Raw genomic sequence first — 18,238 nt, 5'->3', positions numbered from 1 at the left:
TGTGGCCAGGCACCTAGGGGTGGGTAATAAGAGATCCTGGACAGAGGGAGCCCCAAAAGGGGACATGATAGCTTCTGGGGGAGGGGCTATCAACGTGGAGGTGGATGAATGAGCAGGGTTTAGCCACATGAAGCCGGCCAAGAAGACAAAAGGGTCCCAGCAGAGGGAACAGCCTGTGCGAGGGCCTGGAAGTAGGAAACAGCAAGAGCGCCAGAACAATGGAAGGTGGTCCCTGCGGTGGGGGGGATGATGGGGGGTATGTGAGAAGGGGGCTGGGGGAGGGGGGCCAGGCCTGCAGGTATAGGGAGTCTGCATCACGGAGTTGGGACTCTATCCCGGGGATGTGGGAGCCATGAAGTGTTTTAGCCAGAGGAGTGGTGTGAGCTGAATGAGCCCCTCACTTTCCTCTTCTGTCGAATGGGAGCAATAAGAAGGTACTTAACCTGGGTGGCTCAGTGGATTGGGCCGCTGCCTTCGGCTCGGGTCGTGGTCTCGGGGTCCTGGGATCGAGCCCCGCATCGGGCTCTCTGCTCCGCGGGTGAGCCTGCTTCCTCCTCTCTCTCTGCCTGTCTCTCTGCCTACTTGTGATCTCCCTCTCTGTCAGATAAATAAATAAAATCTTTAAAAAAAAAAAAAAAAAAAGAAGGTACTTAACCACGCAGGATTGTTGTGGGGATTAAAGGAGCTAACACCTGTAAAGTTCTTAGTAGCGTGCCCAACACACACGTTTGCAATTACAGTTGACTCTTCAACAACTCGGGGGTCCAGGGTGCCAACCCCCTACACAGTCAAAAATGTGCCTATAACTTCTGACTCCCCCAAAACATCACTAACTACTCAGAATAGCCTCCTGTTGACTGGGAGCCTCACTAGTAACATGAACAGTGATTGACGTATAGTTTGTGTGTTATGTGTGTTGTGTGTATCCTTACAAGAAAGTGAGCTAGAGACAAGGAAATGGTGTGAAGAAAATCAGAACAAAGGGAAAATACATTTACAGTGCTGTCCTGTAAGAAATCCGTACATAAGTGGACCCACACAGTTCAAACCCACGTTGTTCAAGGGTCAACTGTACTCTGATTATTTTTAGTGTAATTATTCTGCAGAGTCCCTAAGTGGCTAGTGAGAGGGAAGATGAGAGGCAGAAAGAGTGTTTGGAGGGTTGGTGCTGTCTTCCAGTCAAGCATTTCACTCACTCACTCATTTGTGAATATTTCTTGAGCACCTACTGTGTGTCAGGCCCTGTGGTGGGCGCTGGGCATGGCGGTGGAGGCAGCAGGTCCGGCCTTGATCCTGGGGGCTGTGTAGGGCCTGGTCTGAGGGCATAGAGGGAAGCAGTGGGTTCCGACCAGTTTCAGGTGCCAGGGTATAGCCCCAGAGGTGGGGTTGGACAGGGAGGAGCAAGAAGCTGCCCAGTCTGGTCCAGCATAAGGATAGAAGTTGGTGTTGTTGGAGTAGAGCACATGGTGGGGTGCCTCCGTGGGGGAGAATAGATTTGGTCTGGGGGTGTTGGAGTTCCAGGTGTCTGGAATACCTTTCTCTCACAGAGCCGTCTGGTCTGACTTCTCTAGCAGTAGGTGGTCTCAGGGGGGCTGGACGTGGGGGAGAGGACCCTGTCCTTTAGGGATATTTGACCCTCAAGTGAGGTGGCTGGGGTGGGCTTCTGGAAACCCAAGTTTCCACTCTTGCTTGGGGACTCTTTTGACCCCATAGGTCCAGCCCCTAGCTCAGAGTGATCTCAGACATCCCAGCTTCTCTCCTAGAGGACTCTGTCCTTGGCCACCCACCTTTATGACAATGAAGCCTTAACCTCCGCTGCTACCTTCCAGCCAGGAATCTGCTGGAGAAGGGAGGAGCTGCCAAGGTGCGAGGTCAGAAGCAGGGAAACTTGTCCACCCTGCCAGGCTTTGGAGGGCCCCAACTTTGTCCCTGATTATTTTTGGCATACTTGGGGCCGTTGCACGATTTTGAGAGCGAAAGCGAGTGCGAAAATTATCCTCTATTGCACGTAGCTTGGATCCCTTTCCTCAATTTATTTTTGAGGGGAAAGCCAGTTAGGAAGTTGCTGTGTGCTCTCAATGGGGGAAACTGAGGCACAGGGTTACCCAGCCAGGCGAGGGCAGGCTGAGTCTAATCCTCTGCCCAGAATCTTTCCTCTTAACCTTTGAGTGACCATGATATTTGTTTTTTTTTTTTTTAAGTAAAAAAACCAACAAGGAAATGCCAATGCTGCATTTTCAAGGTGTCTTTTTATAGTAAAGGTGGAAAAAAAAACCCTCAGGCTGTTTTAAACTGGCATGCTGTGGGTGGGTGCTCATCGTCAAGAAGGCGTTTTCTGAACCAATTTAGGGGCTGAAATGCTGGGTGGAGGTGGAGGGAGACAGAGCTTCCAAGATGGGCTTTACATTTGGAGTTGGGCTGGGGGTTGGGAGTGAGCTTCCTGCGACCAAGGGCACAAGCAGACACTTGGTGGGACTCAGGGGGTTCCACCTGTGTTGGCCAGGATGCCCTTCTGGCCTAGAGAGACAGACAGGCCTTGGGCCAGGCGACAGTTAATATCCCAACCCACCCTGGGAATGTCTCCAGTCCTGACTCCCAGGTACAAGCTGTTGAGTCCCATTCTTCTGCCCATATGCTGTGTGACCCAGGGTGATCTTTTACCCTCTCTGGGCCTCATGCTTCCTCATTGAAAGAATGGTACAGTGTCTCTCTCTGAGGATGTGGGCAGATTAAAATCTCATATGCAGTGCCCAGGAAATGGCAAGTAGAGGTATTAGCAACAGGAGGGGAAAACTACATCTGAGAAAAATGGGCTCAGCATGTGAGAGCCAGCAGAGCAGGGAGTGCGCAGAGGAGGGGGTCAGGTCCTTGGAGAAGATGGAGGCACACCAGGTCCTAAAGGTGACTTGGGCGGGCGAGACAGAGGGGTGAGGCGGGGGTGTGTCCAGGGCCACCCCAACTGAGTGAGCTCAGAGGCAGGAAGGCAGCAGCTGACAGGGAGAGAGTGGGCACGTTTCCCCTGCTGTTGATGGGGCAGGCACCGAGCTTCTGGTGGGCCCGAGGGGTGTGTGGAGGGTAGGTCCCCTGTCAGCTCTCTGGGGCTGGATAGTAAACATTGCTGAGCTCCCAATTCTGAGTGGGTTCACCGTGTTGGCCCTTCATGAACACCAGCATGTTTGATCTCACAGGCCCCCCCAGCACGAGGAAGGAAGTACTGTTATCCCCAGCTTACAGATGGGGAAACTGAGGCCCAGGGTCACTCGGCTGGTGGGCAAGAGAGGGGATCTGCAGACTGGCTGGCTGGCACGAGAGTCTGTGGTGGGCAATAGCTAGTATTAGCTGTGAGCTCTCGGCTGGGAGTTCTGCACTTACCCTGCCCCAGGGAGACTTGGGCAAAGCCCTTTGTACAGACCCTCTTCTGTGACAGCACCTCCACACAGGCGCCGCATGGCAACCAGGAGCCGATGGGGCAGTGACTCAGTTCCAGCGTTGGGGGAGGCCGCCTGGGGCACCTGTCGAGGCTGGGGCTGGTCAGGCCTTCTGAGGAAGTGGGGAAGGCCGGGAAGTAGGAGTTGCGTTCATGTCTAATAATGTGATCCTCTGGATTCTGGAAGGAGTGAGCCTCCTGGCCCTTTAAGTGTGCGAGTGAAGGATGCGGACAGTTTGAAGAATGACTTGACAAATCTCTTTCAACAGTGACCCCATCCCTGGACCAGTGCTGGCTGGATACTGGGGCTGGGAGGCTGCCTCCCCTCCAGGGCAGTACGGCGCCATCCAGGGTTTGCTAGGAGAGGGGATGGAGGATCTGTCTGGCCCTGACCATACCCACACCATACCCTGACCATGCCCCACCCAGGCAGGCCCAGAGGGTACATGCGTGCTGGACCCCAGCACCAACTCCCTGGATTCAAATCCTGCTGCTGTGCCTTCCTATCTGGGGCCTCAGCAAGTCACTTACTTTCTCTGGTCCTCCTTTTCCCCATCTGTAAAGTGGGTTCAGCATTGGGAAGAATGGGGGCAGCATGGTGTTCAGCAGAGGCTGTGGGAGTCAGCATCAGCCCCTGCAAAAATACTCCATAAGACTCAGATTCACTGGCCCATGGCTGCTGGTTTTCATGGACAGGCAGGAGATAGGCCGGCTTCTGTGCCCTCGTTGCTGGAGGGAGAACAGACATGATGTGTATGGAATAGGAGCCTGAAGGCTTGAGCCCTGGGTGATGTGGGGTCCCCTCCCCTTTCTGGACTTCAGTTTCGGGATCAGAGTTGGCCTGTGGGGTGGCCAGGGAGCGCTCTCTGGCATGGAATGGCTTCGGCCAGCCCCAGTGGGATTGCTATTATTGCTGTTGTTTCTCGGGATTTTGTGTCAGGCATATCGCAGAGTGCTTTCAAGATAGCCTATCTTTTAATCCCCCTGGAAATGGAATGAGATGAGTGTTAACCCTAATCTACAGAAAGGGGAAACCAAGGCCCAGAGAGGTTAAGTGATTTGCCTGAGGTCACGCAGTGGGAAAATGTGGAGCAGGTGTCTAGCTGCAGAGCCGGTGCTCATGCCCCTTACTCCCTGGTTCCTCCCAAAACACTGACGGAAGGGGTGTGCTCCACAGGGGCCCTCAAGGTCACAGTGGGGAGAGGTGGATGGGTCCATCTTACAGGTGAGGAAACAGACATTCGGGGAAGCTCTGGCCTTGCAGGGGCTGCTGTGACGAAGAGCAAGAGCTTTCCAGTGAGCCCTAGTGCCCAGCGTGGTCCTGCGCAGGGCATGGGGCCTATCCCCAGGACTGCAGCTGCCTCCGCCTTCACCCACCAGAGCCCAGCATCTCCTGCCTGCCCTTGCTCCTAGTGGAGGCTAGAATGTGGCAGTAGAGGAAAGGGCCCAGCCCAACAATTACATGGCATCCCCCAGAAAGGGATGAATCAGATTCTGCCTCTATCCTGCAGGAGCTCCTAGACAGTCCAGGAGGAGATCATGATGGAAGATATGCAGCAACCAGGGCAGCATATCACCCAGCCTCTTCTGAGGGGATCCAGGAAGGCTTCCTGGAAGAGGGGGATGTTGGAAGGACTTGGGCAGGTGGGGCTGGGGAAGGCATTCCCCACAGAGGCAAAGGCCCAGAGGTGGTGGAACGTGGCTTGGGTAGCAGGCAGAGATGAAGCTGAGAGTGTGTGGGGTCTGGGGTGCAGGCCAAGGATTTAGATGCTCTCCTGTGGGCTCTGGGGAGCCAGCAAGGGTTTGGGGGAAGAGTGAGACATGGTTGATCTGATTCTAGAAGGGACTCCAGAACTGCCGGTCCCTTATCAGTCCTGCTAGGTGCTGGCAGGAGCAGGAGACTCTGTCCCAGAGCCCCCACTGTGGCTGGACCAGGTGACTCCCGTGGGCCTCTCCAGCTCTGACAACGGTGTGGGGATTGCCATGGAAACCAGTCGGTGCCGCGTGGGGACAGGCCTGGAAAGTCTCCTGGCGCGAGCCACGTGCATTTGGATGCTGGCTACCCCCGGAGTGTGGCCAGTCTCGTCTTTTCAAAGCCCGTGTTTGGGCCAGTGCCGAACCCAACAGGCTGCCTGGAGGGGCCCCTGCACCCCTCACTCTCCCGCTGACACTCAATGCCACCGAGATCAGAGATCTGCTGGGCCAGCGGGGCTGGCCCCTCCCCGTCCGCCATCCTTTCCCCTGAAACACGATAAATCACACGCTAGAGGAGGGAGGAAGCTCGAAGCTCCATTATGAGGCCCAGCGAGGCCCCAGCGGGGCGTTAATCATGTAGTGCTTTCTGCTCTGATCGGTAAATAATGGGGGGGCAGTGGGCAGAGGCCTTGAAGTGGAGGCCTGGCCCGGGAAAGGAGCTAAATGGGGCTCTGCAGTCACCTTTGCCCCCGTGCCCTTCTCAGGCCCATCCTGCATCTGTGTTTGCAGTGAAGGAGTCCTCCAGAAGTGACCATCTCCTTGACAGGCCTCAGTTTCCCTACCTTGCCACCCCAGGCCTTTCCAGCTCCAGGCAGCCAGGCCCCCGGCAGCTGTTGGCACTGGGCGGAGAGGCTGTAGTTAAGGGCAAGGACTCTGGAGCCAGCTGGTCAAGGTTTCAGGCTCACATCTGGCCATTTTGGCTGTGTGACCCTGGACAAGTCCCTGCTCTGTGCCTCAGTTTCCCTTGCTGTAAAGTAGCACCAACTTCTCAGGGTTAAATGAGGTTCTAGAGGCCGGGGCACGAAGCCAACTTATTACTGTGTTGGTGATACTACTGTATTGTTATTACTTTAAAGCTGTCCTTTCCCGATGTGGGAGTGATCTCTGAACGGGAATGTGGGCAGCTGGAGAGAGGGATACTCGTGTCATCTCCACGGCCCCAACACAAGACCCAGACCAGAGCTGTTTGCTGGGGCCTCCGAGCCTGCCCTGTCCCCTCCGCTGTGCCCACAATCAGTTATGACTCTGGGACGGAGGCCAGCACCCAGGGGATGGGAGGAGGGTGTGAGCTCCAGTCCCCAGGGCTCCTTGGGCCCAGGAGGAGGAAGGCCAAATGTGCCCTAGAGAGAGGCAGCTGCGGCTCTCAGCTTCTCCTGGCCCACATCCCCTCTAGGGGAAGAGGCTGGGACAGAAACTGTTCCAGGGAAGGGAGGGGCCGGAGCCGCAGCGCTCTGCCGCCCTGCCCCCCATTAGAGCTGGTGGGCGGGAGTGACTTCCCCCGGCCAGGGAAGAGTCGTCGCTGGCTGCCCATCCCACACTGGGCTCCTCTGGGACCCCAGGGGGAAGGGCTGGAAATGGGGCCAGGCTGGGCCAGAATGAGAAACAGCTTCAAGAAGGGGGAGCTGAGTGTCTGGGGGGGCCGTGTCCAGCTAACAAAACAATGGCTGCTTGAGTCAGCGGCTGTGGTAGGAGTTCCCAGGCCAGCCTTAGCAGAGTGGGCCTCGGCCTCGGCCGGGCTTCCAGCGTGCGTCATGGATGAGGGTGGATGTGGTGGAGTGGCCGCTCCTGGGGGCTCCGTGTGACCTGCCCAGCTAATGGGGAGCATTGACTGAACATCCGCAGGAGCCAATATCGAGGGCTGCAGTGAGCTGAAACCTTGGTGGCAGCCCTCTAGGGAGGGTGCTGTTATTGTCCCCATTTTACAGATGCGGAGACTGAGGCTCAGGCAGGAAGCAGCATCCCGTGCTGAGTGATGAGCCACAGGGCTTGCTATGTCAGGAGCCTCAGTTTCTCTGTCTGGAACGTGGGGATACAACAGGGGTGCGGCTGTGAGGCAGCTCCACTCGGGGCCTACACACAGCAGGTCTGCAGTCCGGCTGGGCCTCTGACCTCAGCCCGGGGGCTGTCCCTCCTCACTGCGGCCAGCTCGGTGGCAGGGCCCAGGGTGCCAGTTGCGGCGAGACAGACAGATCGCGCTCTGGATGGCCTGGCTGGCGGTTTCACGCAACCCTTCCAGATGATGCTCAGTGGGCCTGGTTGAATGTAGTAGTGCTCTGGGGCTGAGGGACCCACCCCTCCAGAGAAGGGGTCAGGAAAATAGAGGCAGGTGTCTGAAACTCTGAAAGGGCCTACCCAAGCTGCCATGTCCATTGCTACTTCTTGGCCCCTCCCCTCCACTGTCCGCCACCCCCCATTCAGGCAGCCTGGGGTCAGGTAGGGGATTTTCAGGTGCTGTGTGTCCCGAGGAAGCCTCTGCCCCTCTCTGTACCTTGGTTTCCCCTCTGGCTCAGAGCCAGGCCTCTTGGCTGCTGTTCTGTGGCCTGGTTGCACGTTCTCTCCCCGCCTCCCCCTCCAGGAAGTAAGCATCTTGATCACCCACTGGGAGGTGCTGGTATTTCCTTCCCAGGCAGCGGTAGGCTTCCTCCGGGTGCTGGGGGGGGGGCGGGCGCTTTGCCGCTTGCCCCTTAGAGGTCTGTCCTGGTCCTCTTTCCTCCCCGAGCCGCGCACAGTAGGCCCATGGCTCTTTTCCCTGACTCAGTTTATCGTCAGTGAGGCGTCCTCTCGGTGGAGCCATAACCCATTAGCTGCGGTTTCTGAGAAGCTGCCCTGGCTAAAGTGGGAGGGAGGAGTTTGGGTCTGGAGTCACAGGCTGGCTGATTGACCTGACCGAGTACCCATGTGGTCACCTGAGTGGGTGACCTTGAGAATGCTTCCCTCTTAACCTCAGGGCTTCTGAAGAAGGGTAGGGGAAAGGCTGTTCACCGGGACTTTGTGGGAGGCAATAATCCTGCAGGTTTTTTTGTCTAGGCCTCCAGCAGACTGCCTGTCAGACTCCTGAGACCACCCTACTTGATCCTTGCCTGCCCCCCTCTTCTAGTCTGGGGCATTCTCCTGAGGGAGAATTCCTTGTCCTTGGCTGTCCAAGCTGAGGGAAGGGTTGGCAGGGGAGGGCATTGAGGGGAGCCTCAGGGGGGCCAGGCCAGGTAGAGCAGGGCCTTGAGGGCCCAGGAGCAAAGTCTGGGTTTATGTTGAGGGCACTAGGGATCCATTGATGGCTGTTGAGCTGCAGAGGGGACACAGACTGGTTTGTGGTTGCTTTTTTTTATTTTTATTTTTTATTTTGGAATATTTTTAGATTTATAGGAAAGTTACAAAGGTAGGATATATCTTTGCTACGTATCCTTCCCTCTATTTTCCCCACTGCTAAGGGATTACGTTCCCATGATGCCTTTGTCAAAACTAAGAAACCAACATGAGTACTTTACTCTCAACTGAACTCCAGACTTGACTCACGAGTGTTCTTTTTCTTTTCCGGGATCCCATGTTGCATTTAGTGCTTTACAGTTTTAAAAGCTCCCTTTGGCCTCTGTGGAGGGTGAAGAGGAGGGGGCTTGGTCCAGTCCAGCCCACCTGTATTTTTTTTTTTCAGCCCACCTGTATTTTTAACGCCCCACAGTGATGGTGTGTTTCTAGTTTCTCTCTGTGAAACTTGGCTTTCCTAGGACCTCTGTTCGATAACAGCCAAACACCTGAAGTGGGAAAGTGCCCTCAGTTCCTGACCACAAAGCCCCAGAAGCCAGTTCTTCTATCCCTGGGACGGAACCCCTGGGCCTTGAAGCCTGCTACCCGGCCCACGGTGGACGCCTCGCCCTCCTCTCAGAATGCCACCTACTGTGGGGCTGAGTTTTGGTGGGGTCTGCAGGCAAGAAGCAGAGGCCTGAGAAATTGGGCTCTTGAAGCTCCTGCTGCAGCCAGCCTCCTGGGGAGAGAAAGGCAACGCAATTACAGTTGGTAGTGAAATCAATATGTCAGAGTTTTAATGGGAAAGTGGGCAGAGCTGAGCTTTGGCCCCAGGAGGCAGCTAGCTGGAGTTAGAGGGTGTGTCTTGCTCTCAGAAGAAAGTGGAGACCGGTGGCTAGCTGTTGCTCAGCCCATTTCAGAGAATGGTACATGGAGGTTCTTAGAGGAACAAAAAGTAGTAGCTGGGTGCTTCCTGGGCCTGACCACCTGACCCCGCTATGTTACCACACACAGTAGGCACACATTTGGCTCGTGTGTTGTTCTAGTTCTCCAGCAGCCAGGATGGCAGTGGTCTTGATCTCTGTTTGGAAAAGCAGCAGCTGAATATAGTCAACCACACTTTAGTCAAAATTAGTCTCCTTTCCTTAGTAAACATTCACCCTGGAGCACAGTCTCTACCCTGGAGAAGCTCATGTTTATGCTACCATGATAAATGAAAGTGGTAACCAGCACAGTGCCGTCCAGAGGAGGGGAGATTTTTTTTCTGCGTCACATCTCTGAAAGCTGGTGAAAAACTCGCTGCCTGGACATGTCTGGCAAAGGGACTAGCTTGGGTCAAGACAAGGGGGACTGATGGGACAGGGGAAGTGTGAGGGCGCAGAGGGGCAGGAAGGGCATTGGCTGCTAAGGGAGCAACATTATGAAGGATCAGGGGCCCTGGTGGGAAGGTGTAACCACATGGGAGGAATTGCAGAGGCTGGTATGGTCAGAGCAGAGCAGAGCAGAGGGTGGGACAGAAGGAAAAAGCGAGACTTGAAGCCTGAGCGGCTGGAATCAGATCACAAAGGCCTTCATGCCAGGCCTGATCCAGAGGACAGCCGGGAGCTGGAGATGGGTTTGATGCCAGGGAGGAATGAACAATTTTGTGCTTCGAAAGGTGCCTCTACTGGGTTGGAGGGGGCTTCTGGGAGAGGCCGGCCCTCCCCTGCTCCCAGGGGAATTTGTGTTTTGAAAGTGAGGCTTGAAGGAAGGCTGGTGCTAAGAGAGGAATTTGAGGCAGCGTCAGACGGTCAGGGTGGTACCTTGGGGCTGTGGAGCTAACTGCCCCTAGAGACCAAGCTCTGCAGAGGCCATGCTTGGGAGGGCTGCCCCATCCCAAAGGGCACTCTCCCCCTTTCCCAGGCCTGCAGCTCCCTCCCCCAGCAGGGGAGGCACCTCCCGCCTCTTGCCTGCTCCGTGGGCACGGGTCCCAGCTTCCACTTTCCAGTGGGTTCTCAGCCTTGTGATTCCCCAGCAGTCCGGAGTCAGCTTCCCCTCGGAGCACAGACCATCCAGAGCAGCTGACGGGGGTTACTTCTCCTTTAACACGTTTTTTTTTTTTAGATTTTATTTTTAGGATAAGGAAAAAAAAAAGTTGGAGGAAAGGCTTTTTAGAAAATTCCTTCGGTACAGAATTAATGGCTTGTGAACGTCAGGGCGGGCAGGCGAGAGCTGGATTTGCTGCGTGTTCCTGCCTCATCCTCTCTGCCGCCGGGCCAACAAATCACCCTCATTGGGGTGCCTCATCCAGCTTTTCCAGACTGGCTGGGGTCCCCCATTGTGGGGCCCAAGGCCGAAAGACCGAAGGGTGTCATCCGGGGCCTCCCAGGTCTTTCCTTCCCTCCCCCGCTCCCAGAGCTTGGGGAGGAAAATCGTGTCCTCCAGGCAAGGGTTTACAATTTTAATTTTAAAACAGCTTATTATTTTATGACGCAAGTAATCCATATTCAGTGAAGAAAAGTTATGTAAACCCTAGGAGAAGCATCCCCCATGGGAGACCTCAGCCCAAGTGCCCACTCTTCTGCCTGCTGACAGAACCCCCCTCACCTCTTCCCTGCAGCTGCAGGATGGCTGAGGGATGGGCCCAGGACTGGGAGAGGCTTCTGGGGGAAATGGTCCAGCACTCCCTTTACACAGCTGTCCCCCACTCGGGCACACTCGGAATGAAGTCAGGCAGGGTAGGTCTAAAGCTGCAGGACAAGAGGGAGCCAATGATGTGACAGTCTGGGGAGCGACACTCCAGGCAGAAGGAACAGCACAAGCGAGGACCCTGAGGCAGGGCCCAGTGTTGGAGGAACAGAAAAGATGCTCCTGTGGCTAGAGTGGAGGAGCGGAGGTGAGGAGGGTATAGGATGGGTTTAGAAGGGCTCAGGGCCCCTGGTGGGAGGATTTAGGATTCAGTGTTTGTTCTGAGTATTGTGTAAACTACCCGAGGGTATCAAGCCTAGGGACGCTTCTTTGTGCTTTTTAGAGGGCTCACTGGGCAGCTGTGTTCAGGGGGACGTGTTGAGGTCAGAGTGGGCCCAGAAGAGAGCCTCCCAGGTGAGAGGCTGCCTTAAGGGGCTCTTAGGCAGTCTGGCTGGAAGGCTTTAGAGGTAGGCATGATTTGTCCCAAATTCCACTTCGTAATATTTGAGTGACAGTCCCATCTGAAATGGCAGCTAACACCTCGGGAGCGTTTCCTAGCCAGTGATCCCCTCCCACTGCTTGTGGGGGGGCGGGTGAGAGATGTACCTATTTGGGAGCTCAGAAAAGCAAGGTCACTTGCCTCGTCACCCCCGGCCGTCCTGTGGAAGACCATCCACTCATGGGTTCTGGCCCGGGGCAGCCCCCCCTCCCCAGGGACGCTGTGGGATACAGGCCTCACCTAGAAGCTTGTGGGGCCTGACTCTGTGTTTATTCGCCTGAGGATAGGTGAACCCGGTATTTTTTGTTTTTGAAAACTAGCTGAGTTTGGGCAAACCCATACAGGCACATCATCAGTGGCTTAGGCTTGCAAAAACTGCAAATGAGAAATTAAAAAAACAAAAAAACCCCAAAAGACTCTAAGGCTGCACCCTCAATCCGGTTCTGATGGCTACATGCTGGTGACCTTCTGAGTCCCCGCTCAGAGCCTCCACTGCCCACGGCCCAGCGTCCAGGGTGCCGAGGTAGGGCTCAAGTCTGCTGCCAGTTTCTTTCCTTCTTTCTTCCTTCCTCCCTCCCTTCCTTTTCTATCTTTTTCTTCTTTTCTTCCTTTCCTTTTTTTTCCTTTCTTTTTTAAAGATTTTATTCATTTATATGAGAGAGAAAGAGAGAGAGAGCACAAGTGGGGTGAGGGTCAGAGGGAGAAGCAAACTCCCTGCTGAGCAGGAAGCCTGATGTGGGACTCAGTCCTGGGACTCTGGGATCATAACCTGAGCTGAAGGCAGATGCTTAGCCAACTGAGCCACCCAGGCGCCCCCATTGCCAGTTTCATTCATGGAGACCTGACTGCAACTGGGGATCTAGAGCAGGCTCCTTCTCCCTGAGCCTCAGTTTCCCCATCTGTGACATGGGACCTCATAGGGCTGCCAGGATGTAGGGAGTTGATGCCCAGGCCTGGTACAACGTCAGTTCTCTGTGCAGCCCGTTATTCTTACTACTTTTTAACAATTTTATTTATTTAGTTGAGAGAGGGAGAGGGGAGAGAACACACAGAGGGAGAGGCAGAAGCAGATTCCCCGCTGAGCAGGGAGCTCCAATCCCAGGACCCCGAGATCATGACCTGAGCCGAAGGCAGACGTGTAACCGACTGAGCCACCCAGGCACCCCCAGACACAGCCTGTTGTGTTTGCTATCATGACTATTACCTTACTGTGGATGCACCAGGGTTAGCAAACCCGCCCTCTGACGTCCTGTGACTTTTCTCAGCTGGGTGTCTTTGTGTCCTGATCCGTAGGGATTCATGATGTCACTCGGGGTGGCGGGGGGCAGCTCTCCTGGACGAGGTGCCATTATCTTCATGCTCAGTCCTGCAGGACCCTGAGGTTGTGTACCCCTGTTCACTCTTAAACCATCCTCATGTCTGCATCCTTGTGGATTATCTTCTCAAAGGTGCTTCCTGGAGGCCTGTTTTGCATTTTTGTGCAAATTGCAGAAGGAACCTTCGAAGGGAGCCACAAGACCCAGGGAAGGGCAGGGATGAGTCCAGGGAATGGTTGGGGGCTGGGGTCACTAGCTCCATTTGTCTCGTCCCAAGGTGTGGTGGGACTGATCTGCCACGGGGTGGCACTGGGCTGATGCGGATGGCAGGGCTGGGTACTCGGACACACCTTGTCTTGGTCTACCCATCGGTAATGTGGGCAGATGTAGGGAGTATAGGCTTGTGGGAGAAAGGGAAGGCCTCGGCATGGGGAGGCCTTAGTCTGGGGTCTGGCGAGCCACTGGGAATTTGGATGGTGGTGCTGGGGTCAGAGCAGGGGACCCAAGAAACCCCGGGGCCTTGGGGAAACCCCCAGCGAAGACAGGAGGGACACTCTTGGATAGCAGCAGGTAAGCTGAAGCGGAGGATGGCCTCGGGAGGTCTGGTGTGGGCTCCTCTGCTCTGCCTGCCTATGACCAGCCAGGAGAGACAGCTTCAAGTCCATGAGGGTGTGTGGCCCTCACCCTGTCCTTACCTCCCTGGCCTCCTGTCCTTGTCCCACTGCCAGCTCTTCTTGCCTCCATCACATAACTTTTCCTGTACGCTCCATACCTACCTGAAACACCATCTCCTTGGGGCAGCTCTGTGACGAGCACTGAGGTCAGGGGTCAGCCTGTGCTAAGGGACGGGGTCCTGCTTATGTTTGGGCCTCAGGCCCAACCTGGGCATATAAAGCAACGCGGGACTTTAAAGCTCTGAATCCGAGGCCTGACCTCTGGTGTGGGCAGGGAGCCAGAGAAGGTTCTAGAGCTAAGGTCTGACATCCTGCTTCTCTTCCAGCTGCAGCCAGAGCAACTGGACTGTGGGGCTGCCCACCTGCAGCACCCATTGTCCATCCTGCAGCCCCTGAAGGCCACGCCTGTGTTCCGAGCCCCGGGCCTCTCCTCCGTAGCCGTGGCCATGGTCAGCAACTACACCGTGGTCTTCCTGGGCACTGTCAGTGGGCGGCTGCTCAAGGTAGGGCTGGGGGCCAGGACTAGGGAGGCTGAAGGGGTGGAGGAGGTGAGGGGAGGCCGAGTCTGGGGAGGGTGTACACATGGCCTGTACAGGCCCGATACAAGACTTCGTTCTCTCCGGTTTGCCTGGCACCTTACAGTTTACAAAGCATTTTCCACATCCATTTCTTTTACTCTTGCTTATAATAAGAAGTACCCTGTCCTGCAGACGAGGGAAACCGGGCCTGAGAGAGGCCCTTCTCCTGGATCTCTAGGACTCGGGCTCTGAAGCAGAGACCAGAGTCTCCGGATCCTGCCACTTGCCGGCTGCTTGACCTTGGACAATGCACTTTCTCCCTCTGGGCCTCAATTTCCCCATCTGTGGAGGGTTGTAAGCCCTGCCTCTGGAGACTGTTGTTGGGCTCTGACAGGGGAAGTCCGCAGCCTGGCAAGCAGGGGCTCTCACTGCCATTTCCTCCCCCAACCCACTGGCCCCCCTCTGAAGTTTCCCCCTCCCCTCACCCGCCCCAACCAAGATGACTGGTTTCTGGAGGTAGTGATTCCTGGAGCTGGGAAAGGTGAGAGGACTCGTCCCACTGTGGGGTGGGAAGGACTTTCCTGGGCCTCCAGGTGAGGGGCTGGGCCAGTTTCCTCCTGGCCCCCTTCCAACCCCTGCCTGTCAGGAAAGTCGCCCGCCTGGCCCAGTTCCAGGGTGTACCAGGCCCTAGCCTAATTGACTCAGATCCGATAACTTAATTCCCTCAGCTGCCCAGGCGGACGCCATGGGCCAGGGGGTGGGCTGGGGATCGGAGCCCTGGCTGCCTGGCCCTGGGACCCTAGCTGGTCCCCTAGCAGGGGTGAGGAAGGTGCGTGGTGTGGGAGCAGGGAGGTGGTGGGGGGCATCCTTCTCAGCCTTTGAAGCCGCATTGATGGTCCTTAGACCGTGGGACTCATGTTTTGGGGGTCAGATACTTGGATCGAGATCCTGGCTCTGCTGGCCCCAGGAGTGTGGCCTGGGGGTGGTTGCTTATCACCCTGAGCCTCCGTCTCCTCCTCTGTCATGGGGAAAATGAGCTGGACCATCCCAGACTGTGGTCAGAGTCTACGGTCCTCTGTGAGAGAGGTAGTGCCAGGATTCCCATTTCACAGAAGAGAACACTAAGCCTCTGAGAGGGGCAATGACTGCCCCAAAGTCACACAGTGAGAGCTGGGGTTGAATTCAGGGCCAGCTGACCAGGAGCCCAGCATGTGATCCCTCGACCCAGACCTCTTTACCTACCACCTTGTCCTGTGCACGGTCTCCTACCAGTGCTTCCCTGCTCGCGGCTTCGATCGCGGCACCTGGCCCCGGCTCTGGAGCATCGTAGGTGCTCAGTAAACCTTTGAAGGAGTGGAAATAAGCTGAGTGTCTGCTGGGCACCCGAGGAGAGGGTCAGAGACTGAGCTGGGGCCCTGCCTGCTTGGGCAGAATCCACAAAGAGGTCCCCCAGGATGGGCGATATCTCAGGGGCTGGAACCCAGGCTGCAGGAGCCTGGGAAGAGAGTAATTTCAATTTGGTGTGTGGAGGGCATTTGAGAAACTCTTCTGAAGAAGGCACCAGGAAGACGGATCTTCGCTGAAGGGGCAGGAAGAGAAACACTCCAGCAGGGCGCGCAGTGTGCGTGAAGGCCTAGAGGCTAGAACGCTAGAGTTGGGTTGAGTGGGTGGAAATGAGCCTGGTGGAATAAGCTGGGGTTGGTTGTTGGGGCCTTGAATGCCAGAACTAGTTTATTCTATAAGCAGGAAGGAGCTACCAAAACTTAGGCACCCACAGAGGAGGCCAGGCAGTAGGAGGCCCCTGGCAGCTGGCCCAGGGAGGCTTCTAGACTGCTGGTCCCAACTTGGCCCAGCGGGGCCTCCAACAGAGCAGCATGCTGGGAATGTGAGGGGCCAGCAGAAAACAAGGCTGGATGCAGCCCTGGTGGGCATTGTCTGCTCTCAGGAGGACACGCAGGGGGTTCTCAGAGCCAGAGGACCTTTCAGGCCTCCACTAGTCCTGGTCTTCCTCCTGCCAGGACCCTGGACCCCACCCCTTCACCTCATCCTTAGACTGTGGGGTCAGACAGGCCTGGGCTTGGGTTGTGCCCCCGAAGTGTCTTCATTTTATGACTCTCACCAAGTCTGTAGCCTCTCTGGGCCTTGGTCTCCTCATCTGTGAAATGGGTGCAAGAGGGGAAGGATGAGAAGTGTGGCCCCATCAGCACTCTGCGGGCATCTTCTCCATGTGTGCTCACCACAGTCCTGAGGGGCAGGTGCCATCACGAGTCCCACTAGGTCAGGAAGCTGTGGCTGCGAGCGAGGGGAGTGCGACTTGTACGCGTGCACAGCTTGGGAATGTCAAAGCCAGAATTCAAACCCACGTCCCCGCTCTTAGGCGTGATGCCAGACAGCCTCCCAGAGACTCTTGTAAACTGTAAAGTGTCTATGTATTCACACGGTGGGATGTGTTGGGGAACATCATTCGGGGAGGGAGTGCTGGTGGGGGCCCAGCAGAGGCACGGGTGTAGAGGTCCGGCCCACAGCTCTCCCTCGCGTGTCCATGATTTCCCACCTGGGAAGGCCAGAAAGAGGATGAGACTGACACCCCAAGCCTGGGTCGAGTCCCCCGCCCCCCCGCAGGCGCATGTCCCTCGCCATGGGCCCCGTCCTGGTGCACCAGAGTCCCCCTGACACCCCCCAACCCCCCCCCCCCAGATCAACCTGAATGAGAGCATGCAGGTGGTGAGCCGGCGGGCGGTGACGGTGGCCTACGGGGAGCCTGTACACCATGTCATGCAGTTCGACCCAGCAGACTCCGGTTACCTTTATCTGATGACGTCCCACCAGGTAAGGCCAGAGCCCCCGCCTGATAGGGTCCCCAGACACCCGAGCTTTCTTCCTCTCTTCCGCCCAGCAGGAGCACCTTCTGTCACACCTCCTTTGTCGGCTAGCCCTTCCCCTCCCAGAGTGGTCACCACCGCTGCAGGGGAAGCCCTGTGCCCCCACGTGCTCCTGTTACAGCCTCGAGCCTCAGTTTCCCCAGCATCTCAGGACCCTGGCCGTGGCTGGTTCCCCACGGAGCTGGGCCCTCACCTCTGCCTCCAGATGGCCCGGGTGAAAGTTGCTGCCTGTGCCGTGCATGCCACCTGTGGGGACTGCGTGGGGGCCGCCGACGCCTACTGCGGCTGGTGTGCCCTGGAGACACGGTGAGCCTCCCTGGGGCAGAGGCTGTGCCTGGGCGGCCACGGCAGGGCGGGAGGGGAGAGGAGCCCCCTGGGGGCCTGACCCGCGCCCCGCCGCTCCAGGTGCACCCTGCAGCAGGACTGTGCCCACGCCGACCAGCAGCATTTCTGGACCAGTGCCAGCGAGGGCCCCGGCCGCTGTCCCACCATGACGGTCCTGCCTGCAGAGATCGACGTGCACCAGGAGTACCCAGTGAGTCATGGGGGAGCTGGCTCTGCGCTCGGGGGCAACGCGGGGTGGGAAGCCACATTTCACCTGGCCCCCAAGTCCCCCGAGGTAGAGACTCCTGCCCGTGGTGCCCCAAGGCCCCGCGGCCAAATAATGAGAATGACTTGGCTCTGCCGAGTGCTCACCGAGTGTCAGCACTCACTCTGCACGTGATGCTCGCCTCTGCCGGGCTTCACACAACTCCGGGCACATGAGGATATTGAGGCACAGAGAGAGAGGGACAATGACTTGTTCACCGTTTTATAGCTAGGGACTAGGGGACCTGGGATCTGAACTCAAGTGGGTGGGCTTTGGAGTCTCAGGAGGGAGGGCTCAGGTTGGAGACTAGGAGAGTGAGTCCCCAAGCCCCACCTCTTCCCGGTCCCAGTACGGGGAGAGGGCAGAGGGGCCACCAAGTGCCAGGCACTATTTCTTGCTTCCCGAAACCAATGCATCTACAGTGTGGAGGCAAGTGGCTCCCTGCCCCACCTGGGCTGGGAAGGCCTGGAGCTGCCCCAGCCGCCTCCCACCCATAGCAGGCAGTATGGGGAGGGGGCCAAGGGACAGACAGGCCTGGGTCCCCCTCCGGCCTGCCCTCAGTGACTTCTCTGAGGCTGGGTATCCTCCTCCATCAACAGGGGGAGACGGTGGTTCTAAAGGGCCAGGGGCCTGGGGCTCCTCTGCAGCCCTCTCCCCATTATTCTCTGTCA

At 56.8% G+C, this 18,238-nt stretch overlaps 1 protein-coding gene across 2 annotated transcripts in view; it reads left to right on the top strand.

Moving 5' to 3' along the window:
• The window catches only part of PLXND1 (plexin D1), a 56,826-nt gene that overhangs the window by 4,439 nt on the left and 34,149 nt on the right, over positions 1 to 18,238 (top strand). For both annotated transcript variants that reach the window (XM_045990702.1, XM_045990701.1), the window contains exons 2-5: positions 13,905 to 14,081; positions 16,794 to 16,925; positions 17,184 to 17,284; positions 17,384 to 17,513. In XM_045990702.1, coding sequence (XP_045846658.1) covers positions 13,905 to 14,081; positions 16,794 to 16,925; positions 17,184 to 17,284; positions 17,384 to 17,513 — 540 coding nt within the window. The remainder of the gene's footprint in view (positions 1 to 13,904; positions 14,082 to 16,793; positions 16,926 to 17,183; positions 17,285 to 17,383; positions 17,514 to 18,238) is intronic.

The sequence above is a fragment of the Meles meles genome, chromosome 20, assembly GCF_922984935.1.
Source record: "Meles meles chromosome 20, mMelMel3.1 paternal haplotype, whole genome shotgun sequence".
Lineage (NCBI taxonomy): Eukaryota > Metazoa > Chordata > Mammalia > Carnivora > Mustelidae > Meles > Meles meles.
This window is presented reverse-complemented; position numbering and strand designations above follow the sequence as displayed.